Source organism: Rhinopithecus bieti, unplaced genomic scaffold (genome assembly GCF_001698545.2).
Source record: "Rhinopithecus bieti isolate Rb0 unplaced genomic scaffold, ASM169854v2 scaffold_19722, whole genome shotgun sequence".
Classification (NCBI taxonomy): Eukaryota; Metazoa; Chordata; class Mammalia; order Primates; family Cercopithecidae; genus Rhinopithecus; species Rhinopithecus bieti.
The window spans coordinates 813,418-823,110 of NW_016809905.1; the positions used below are offsets into that span (position 1 = coordinate 813,418).

The 9,693-nt window shown below is 45.6% G+C and overlaps 1 protein-coding gene across 5 annotated transcripts in view; it reads right to left on the minus strand.

The window, feature by feature from the left end:
- STX3 (syntaxin 3) overlaps positions 1-9,693 on the minus strand; it is a 50,543-nt gene that overhangs the window by 7,542 nt on the left and 33,308 nt on the right. For 3 of the 5 annotated variants that reach the window (XM_017890811.1, XM_017890810.1, XM_017890809.1), the window contains exons 5-9: positions 8,542-8,609; positions 7,039-7,147; positions 6,097-6,170; positions 5,751-5,885; positions 3,781-3,891 (exon numbers count right to left, since the gene is read on the minus strand). In XM_017890811.1, the coding sequence (XP_017746300.1) occupies positions 3,781-3,891; positions 5,751-5,885; positions 6,097-6,170; positions 7,039-7,147; positions 8,542-8,609 (497 nt within the window). Of the gene's footprint in view, positions 1-1,848; positions 1,965-3,780; positions 3,892-5,750; positions 5,886-6,096; positions 6,171-7,038; positions 7,148-8,541; positions 8,610-9,693 lie in introns of all 5 variants that reach the window. The other 2 variants (XM_017890807.1, XM_017890808.1) reach the window with 1 other exon arrangement.

Consider the following 9,693-nt stretch of genomic DNA (forward strand, 5'->3'; position numbering starts at 1 on the left):
TTTTTTTTTTTTTTTACAATACATGCTATATTATATTCAGAAAAATATTTTAAAAGTCACTGGCTGGGCGCAGTGGCTCATGCCTGTAATCCCAGCACTTTGGGAGGCCAAGGCAGGTGGATCACTTGAGTCCAGGAGTTCAAAACCAGCCTGGGTGACATGACAAAACCCTGTCTCTACAAAAAATATAAAAGTTATCCTGGCGTGTTGGTGTACACCTATAGTCCCAGCTACACAGAAGGCTGAGGCAGAAGGAACACTTGAGCCTGGGAGGCAGAGGTTGCAGTGAGCTGAGATCACGTCACTGTGCTCCAGCCTGGGCAACAGAGCAAGACAGCATCTCAAAAAAAAAAAAAAAAATTTTGTTTTAAAGTCACAAAAGTCTTAATAGTCCTAATAACCAGATTGATATGCTCACTACTATTAAACGTGATGCAGGCCAGGCGTGGTGGCTCACGCCTGTAATCCCAGCACTTTGGGAGGCTGAGGCAGGTGAATCACCTGGGGTCAGGAGTTTGAGACCAGCATGGCCAACATGGTGAAACCTTGTCTCTACTAAAATACAAAATTAGCCGGGCATGGTGGCAGGTGCCTGTAATCCCAGCTACTTGAGAGGCTGAGGCAGGAGAATCGCTTGAACCCAGGAGGCGGAGTTTGCAGAGCTGAGATCGCACCATTGCACTCCAGCCTGGGGCATAAGAACGAGACTTCGTCTGAAAAAACAAACAAACAAAAAACAACAACCACCAAAAAAAGATGATTCAGGCTGGACGCAGTGGCTCACGCCAGTAGTCCCAGCACTTCCCAAGGCTGAGGCGGGTGAATCACCTGAGGTCAGGAGTTCAAGGCCATTCTGGCCAACATGGCAAAACCCCACCTCTACTAATAATACAAAAATTAGCCGGGCACAGTGGCATGTGCCTGTAGTCCCAGCTACTCAGGAGGCTGAGGCAGGAGAATCACTCGAATCCAGGAGGCGGAGGCTGCAGTGAGCTGAGATCATGCCACTGCACTCCAGCCTGAGACAGAATGAGACTCTGTCTCAAAAAAACAGTGATTCAGTGGTAAGTCTCATTTTTAACAAATTTTCAAGAAAATTAAAAGTCTAAATTTTACCATCACTATCCTCTAAGGTTCTCTAGGCTTTACAGATAAGTGGCTACCTTATTTTACAAAGAGAAGCAAGGTCCACTATTAGCTGTGTGAACTTGGCCCTGTTATTCAACATTCTCTTTGACTGAGTTTCTTTGTCTGTAAAATGTGCATAATACTGTATCTGTCTCAAAAGATGTTGTAAGAATTCAATGATATATGTGTAAGGTGTTTAGTACATTGTCTGGGACAATGCAACACTCAAAAGTGTGTTAACTGGCATCATTTAAGACCCAGTCAGCAACAGAGAAAACTCTGCAGATCCAAATCCCAATTCAGAGCTTCCTTTACACTGAAAAGGATACAGAAAGTAAAGCCCAACATCCATGAAAATCAGTAAGAATTCAGAAGACAGACTCCAGATCCAAGACAGAGATGTACCCAACTTAGAAGCATGCTTCTTGAGTAAGGGGAGTCACATGGGGTGCTCAGGTATGCTAGGCGAAGTGGTGAGAAATATGACAAGACAGAGACTGGGGACAGAATCTACAGGATAAGAACAAACAGAGACCTCACCCATGTACTGCAGCCAGAAACCAACAGAACTGTAAGGAGATAATCCACAGGCTACTGAAAGTTTTAGAAAGCTCAGTGTCCAAGGACAATCAGGGGGAAAGAAGAGGAATTTGAAATTCCAAGCTAATTTCCTCTTGAGCAGCCAAATCCAGAGTCCCCAAGAACCATTCGTTTACTTACATTTCAGTGCAGCAGCCTCTTAGGCCACTCTTACTTCACAGCCCAACGCAAAGTCCAATAATCAATGCTAAAATGCCCAGCAACACAACTACTAGCACAATGATAATTATCAATTTCTAGAGAAAGGAATAAGACAAAAACAAATCATTACTACAAACAACCAAAAAAATAACTACTCATCCAAAACCCAACCCCTGTCACCTCTACATAGAAAATATCTTACCAATCTGAATAAGAGGCCTACATCTCTACATACAGACATCCTTCTAGGATCCTTTATTTATTTTTAAGACAGAGTTTTTCTCTATCATTCAGGCTAGAGTGCAGGGGCATGATCATGGCTCACCGCAGCCCCGACCTCCTGGGCTCAAGTGATCCTCCTGCCTCAGCCTCCTGAGTACCTAGGACTATAGGCATGCACCACCATGCTCAGCTCATTTTTTTTATTTTTGTAGAGACAGGGTCTTCCCATGTTCCCCAGTCTGGTCTCAAATTCCTGGGCTCAAGCAATCCTCTCACCTCGGCCTCCCAAAGTTCTGGAATTATAGGCATGAATTGCCACACCCAGCCTAGGACACTGTAAATTTCTTAAATTACTTCTAGGCTAGGAATGCCAGCAGAGGGAAATATGGGGCCTCTCTCAGCTCTCAGCTCACACTGCAGTTCTGTGTATGTGGAGAGATAGAATCAGAGCCACTATCATGGGTTCTCTAAGGAGCAGTTGGCCAAGATAAAAAGTGACTGACTGATTTTTTCCGTTTTAAGAGGGAATGTAAAGGCATTTTTGATAGAGTTCTAATCTCCTACTTTTGTCCATTTGTCCCCTAAAGTACACTCCTACCTGTCAGGCCCAGTACACTGCCTGGATATCAGAAAATACCACCCAGCCTGGATTCACCATGTAAAATAACTATCCAGTCCCCTAAATCCCTGCATAAGCAATAGGTAAAGTTGGAAGAAAAACAAAGAACTAAAGAACAACAATATCAGAGCCCAAGAGAACCCGTCAAAAGAGAAAAGTCTAAAAAGCAGAAGCCACCAGAACTGAATACCCACAGTCATGAGCACAGAAGCCTACAAGTCCTTAAGCAGCAGGGGCACCAGAGGGTGGGCAATTACTGTGGGGTGGAAGAAAGAGAATGATTGGGATCTGAACTTGAATCCCAGTGCCCCTACTTACTAGGTGGCCTGAAGCCAGTTACTGAGTTGCTGACTCTCAACTGTCTCATTTATAAAGTAGAAATAACAGGTGCTCCATCAGATATGAGATAATGTATACATAGCAGTTAGCATGTGCTAAGTACAAGGTAGAGAAAAAGAGAAGGGAGGTGGGGCTTGGGTGCCTGGAGTGGAAGACAATGAAGAGAAGGTTTCTGAACAGAGGAGTCAAGTGGAACATCTGAAAGGCTCATGAGCTAAGTCCAGGAGAAGATTAGCAGCAACACCTGGGCCGTGCTTCCATCCTACAGAACTGCCTTTCAAGTGTGGGTTCTTGGGGAGATAGCTTGTGAGCCAGATCCATGCAAGGCACACCTGGGAAGGAAGGGCAAGCAGCCGGTCTCTAGGAAAGGCTGAGGGAGGGGTTGATGAGGCCACGACAGGGAGGGAGGCGTGGGCTCAAGGACACAGGTGGGCGTGGCCAGGGAGAGGAGATGCTAGTAAGACAGCTGAGGCTAAGGACAGCTGAGACGAAGGTGCTCACCCTCCGGGCTTCACTCTGATACTTGACAGCCTTTTTGGTATCTGCCACGGCCCGCTCCACAAAGCCCACTGACTGGTCCATGTTGTTCTCAATACGGTCAATCATGGATCCCTTTCCCCAGATGCAAGAGGTGGTGGCAGCAGAAACAGAGACAGGGAGAGGGAAGAGAAAGAGCAAGACACAGCAAACAAAATGGACTCTCTTCTCTGAAGGCCACAGGAGAGTCTCACCTTCCGGGCCTGACTCTGGTATTTCACAGCTTTTTTCGTTTCATCTCGTGCCTTCTCCACGTGGTCCACTGTGTGCATGACATTCAACTCTATGTTATCTAACATCTCACCCTGCAAAGAACAGACTCTGGTCACACCCAGCAAACGTCTCAGGTCAGTCCTAGCCAATGTGGGGAAGGGATTCTCTTTCTTATAATCTTCGGTGGCAAGAGGAGCATCCAGAAACCTTGATGCATGGCCTTCCACAGGACACTCATTCACAGTCCTTGGTGGTGGGGTGGCGGTCACTTGTTCAAGAAGCATTCACTGAATTTTACTACTTCTCTGTGACCAGCACTCCACCGGGCATCCAGAACATACTGTCTAGATGCCTGGTAACTAGCTATAAATATACTCTGAGATATCCCCAGACAACCTTTGTTATTTTTTTTACACTTAAGCACATGGAGAGGAACCAAAATAAGGATAAGTCATTGTTCTTAGGACATCACTAGGATGCTGGCCTCTTCCTGGTCATTCAGACCTGAATCAACATCATTCAGCCTGAATTGAGTACATTCACTAACTGCGGAAGAGTGCCTGGCACACAGTAGGTGCTCAATAACTATCTGGGGTGGGGAACATTTGCTTTCTCTAAGTTATTTCCAGGCCCTTTAACTGACAGACATTAGGTTTACCCAAGCTATTTGGTTATATTTTCCCTTCCAGACAGTGGTCTCTTGATAAGCTTCCCAACCATTTCCTAGCAATCACTTCCTGATAGCGAAGTTTGATCATTCCAATTAATCTTAGTCATCTTAGGAATTCTCAACTACCCAACCCAACTCTATCACTTTATGGCAATCTGTAAACAGAACAAGGCACTTACCACCATTTGAATCTCAAGCCAGTTCCTCAGCAAGGCAGTATGGGGGAAAAGAAGAGGTGGAATGGAGGGACTTGAGAAATGGTCTCAGAGGCCAGCCGGGAATGGGGGGAAAGCACCCAGGCCCTCAGCAGGAAACCAATGTCAAAAACTAGTCAAGCTGTGCTCGGGCTTCAACTAGGTTTTGCAGTCTGCCTACTACGGAAGCAATTTTCTCTCCTATCCAGGTGTCAGAGCAGCTGGAAGTTCATGGCGCACAGCACCATGACCCTGTGGCACACTTAACTGTCCCATAAGAACTAGGAACCATCTGACTATGTGAAACTCGCACCCTATGCAGTCAATCCAGAATTCTATCCCGAGCAAGCATGCCTGGGACAAAGTGAGCTGTCAAACTAAGCACCAAAAGTGTTTCCAGTCTTTCTGTCAATGCTATTTTACTACTCCTTCATTCATGTTGTTGTCTGCTTTGTGCCTTAGCAAAAGGTGCCAAAATTAAAAAATAAAAAATAAAAAAATAAAAACAGGAAAAAAAAAATAAAAATTTCTGTGAAACCTAAGTTTTCCCTGTGAACTAGAGAAAAGATCACATTTTCAATGTCATCAGTGAACTAGTCCATATCAGGAGGCTATTTTAACACATCACCATTAGGAGCCCCCATTTCTGATTTTTAAAAAAGAAGAGAAAGAAAAAAAGACAAATCCTGGAAGGTAAAAGGCTGCAGTGAGCTGTGATCACACCACTGCACTCCAGCTTGTGCAACAGAGCAATACCCCATCTTAAAAAAAAAAAAAAAAAAAAAAATCAAAACTCCAGGGGAACTAGGTAAGTCACAGAACACAAAACCCTGTATCAACTAGCAACGACTGCAAGGCCAAGGGGATGGGCAAGAATGACAAGGCTAAGATCACCCAAAGTGTCAACATTCAATTTGAATGCACACTTTCCCATGGGATTCTGTTTCTCCCTTATGCAAATTCCCAATGGTTCTCCCACCCTACCTCACTGGCTTCCAGTATTCCCTTCCTCCCTGTTCTCAGGCAAAAGGGAAAACCCTGAGTTTTCCTCTCCCCGCTGCCCACGCTGGGACTCAGTGCCACTTACCTGATTCTCCACCAGCATGGCAATGTCCATAAACATGTCATGAAGCTCCTTGATGCTGCTCTCCAGCCTCACAATGTCCTTGTGCCGTCCCTCAATCTCACTGAGGGCTTGCTTGGAAATCTGTGAGTCAATGATCTATAACAGGCCACACACAGACAGACTGTCAGCTACCCCTGCAAGAAAGCCTGCCCCTGCCACAGCCCTCATGCACACTCCTGGGGAGCTCCTTGCCTCCCTGAACTCCCTGCACCTGTGGCTCCCCCTCCACCTGCTGGACTGCATGAGCTCCACAGTGGCCTCCCTGCTCATGAGAGGGATGTGCTATCCAAGCACACAGGGCACTCACCCCAGAAGTGAAGATGGCCGGGTTGCCACTCTCCAACATCTCCTCCAGCTCCTCATCTGTTGTCTTTTTGCCAGCTTTGTAACAAAAGAAGTAGAGCGTCAAATATAAGATCATAGTGAAACACCATTTGATAAGGTCCCTGAAAATCAGGAACGTGACTTCCCTATAAAGACCATGGCCTTTACAACACTCCCCCAATTGCCTCCTGACTCATCTTATTTCTCCCCTAACCCAAGCAGTTAATGATAATCCTTAACATTATCAGCAGTTACCTTCCTAAAGCACATATCTCATTACAGTGCTTCGCAGCTCAGAACGTTTCCTTGCACCATTCACTACACTATGGCGTCCAAGACCCTCATAACATGCTAGTCCATGGGCAAGCCCTCCCTCAATCCATGCTAACCTTACGCTACTCCAGACACACCCTTTTTCCAGACCCTGGACAACCTGCCACTGCTAAACTTTAACACTTGCTCTTTCTTGATTACGTTCATACCATTCCTCTCACCCAAAGCACCTTCCACTCCACAGGGCCCTGCCTTCCACATTACTAAATTCCTAAAGGGTATGGCTTGATTTATTTCTCTAATCCTCCCAGCAACTTACACCACACTTTTTATTTCATAAATGTGCTTTGCTGTCAAACAGACAGCAAAATGATACAATGAGTCCACAGGAGAGCAACTGTTTGGCAAGCATTTCCCCTCTATATAGGAGACAATGCTGGACTGCATACAATAAAATTACTTAGGCCTGATAAACACAGTGTCACCTTTCAGCCTCCAGCATAGCATTCAGGATGTGCCAGTGCTCTAGGAGCTGCCCTAGACTTAGGCACAAAATGTGCTTGCTGCTTGCTCTACCAGGGCCTCGAAACTTGGGATGGACAACCACGTGGCGGGAAAGGTGGAAGGCACACGCCAAACCTCAAGTACATACTAATTTCGAGCTGCCGCTGGATTCGCCCTTTGCTTCGTTCTCGAAAGTCCACCTGAGCTTCATTGTACTTGGTCATCACCTCCACAAACTTCCGAGAAAGGACAGAGTGCTGTGGGACGATGTAAAATGCAGTCAGCCCCCAGTGGTTCTGTAACTGTTATAGAACCCCTCCCCAACCCCACATAGCCATCTACAGTAGCACTGGACTTGGAAGTTTACTGAAACTGGTTTACTGCTGACCTCACGTGGTAACTGTGAGGCCAGAGGTCATGTCTAAATCTCTGAGCCCTACATCCACATGGACTAGTAGCATTTTTCTGGCACAACACCTGGCCTGCATTCTAAAACTGTCAGATTCCCTTCCCACATGTCATACTTACCAAAGATCCTTCAGTCCTTACCCTAAACTCATCTCCCCAACTTTTCTTGCTTATAAGTAGATGCATTATCTCAACAGCCCTGGATGCCTAAGCTAAAATCTTCCTAATAATTTTTATTCCTTGCTCACCTCTCAGCATCAAGCCCTACTTACTGGCTTCTCCTTTGGAAAATCGCCAATACGTATACATTTTCCAAACCCGCTACCACCATGCAAATTGAGACCAAAACCCTGGCAAAAACCGAACTAGGGACCTTCCAGTCTCCAGCTTCTTTCCCACTTGTAAACAGCTTTCAAATGGCTACCATAATAATCCTCCTAATACACTGCTGCCTGAAGAAAATGCCTGTAAGTTATAACACCAGATCCAAATTCCCTAGCATGGTCCTCAAAGACCTCTAGAATGTGACACTACGTTATTATGTGTCCACTATCCCACAGCAAACTTTTTTCTCCAGAAAGCCTATTGTCTTCACATCTGCCCCTTACGTCTACCCCTTACCACTACCAACCACTGCTGCCAATGCACACACACGTGCACACCCCACTCCTGCCCCTGTGTCTCTAAAAGAGGGGAAACTGCTTCCTGAGCCTGTTCACGTTGGCACTCCGGCCCAGCCTCCTCTGGCTACCCCCAATTCTTCCTGAGATCTTTTGATGCTGAGAGCACCATGCATGTGTCTTCTTATCCCGTCCTCCTGCTGGGTCTTAGGTATTAGCTTTCCATGCCACTTCAATGGCATGCCGATTCTTTAAGGACAAGGATCACATCTTTGATGACCGCTAAAGTGCCTGGCTCCAAACTGGACAACCAATGACTAACAATTGTTTAGAAGACATTAATTTCCTCTCCTGCAAAACAAGGAGGCGCACTAAATCCTAAGCTGTGCTCTAGGAAGCCTGAAGCAGCTCTTCAGGGGCCTCCTTAGAGAAGGAGAGTACAAGAGAGGAGCCAAAAGGGCTGGACTCTGGCCCTGACCCCTATTTCAACCTGGAGAGTTCTCCTTTATGCTCTTCAAATTCAGTTTCAGATAAGGATTGTATTTAAAAAAAAATCCCTCCACAGCTAAGGAAAGATAACAAGAAATTGGTCTAGATAATCATGAGACCAGGAAAAGTCTTACCTGGGATTTCCGAATCCGAAGGTCTGCCGATGACCTGACCTCATCTTCTTCAATATGCTTCTCCATGCCTAAAGAGAAGAGGAAGGTTATACTTGCAACCTATCTCCTCCTCCAAGAAACATGCTGTTCAGTGAAACTTCCTCACTCATTCCCACACACCCAGCCCATGGAGATGTAACAACAGGTAGGTGGCACCTCAAAAGGTCAGCTCCCAGGTGAGCCACAGGACATGCATTCCACAGCCTTTACAGTGACCAGGTTTTGGCCTAACAGTTAACAGCATGGGTTTTGGTCACCATGAGACTTAGGCTTGAATCTTTGCCCTGGCACTTACTGGATGTGACTTTGAAAAAGCCACTTAACCTCTCTTAAATGTACCTGTTCTCTCATCTGTAAAACAGAATAACTAACAGTCCATCCCTCACAATACTAATATGAAGATTAGATGAGAAGAGACATAAAGTGCCTAGCACAATGGCAGGTGCACTATCACTGTTATTACTGGAATTTGCTACTAATGACCCCTCCAGTTAAAATAGTTATTGCAATATACTTGGGGGGAAGAAATGGTAAATTAGGCTGAGCAATAATGCTTTCTCTTCTGATCAATAGCATGCATGCACCAAATACACTGGGCAAGAATGCAGGCTCTAGCAACAGAACTAAGTAAACCTTCTAGGCTCTGGAAGAATTCAATCTATGGCAGTAGCTTCAATGAACTATACTCTCCCAAATGGGGGGGGAGTAGGGGTACAGGAAGGTGGTATACCTAGCCCACCAAGAAATATCTGTAGACTGAATGGTATCTCTTGCATCTATATATCTCTAAAACCACTATTCAAATGCATTGTGGCTCACACTTGGAATCCCAGCAATTTGGGAGGCCGAGGCAGGAGGATCACTTGAGGCCAGAAGTCCAAGACCAGCCTGGGCAACATGGCAAAATGTCGTCTCTACTAAAAATACAAAAATTAGCTGGGTGAGGTGGTGCATGCCTGTAATCCCAGTCACTTGGGAGGCTGAGGGATGAGAATCACTTGAACCCAATAGGCAGAGATTGCAGTGAGCCGAAACTGAGCCACTGCCTTCTGGCCTGGGCAACAGAGGAAGACTCCATCTTTAAAAAAAAAAAAAAAAAAAAAAAAAAAAAAA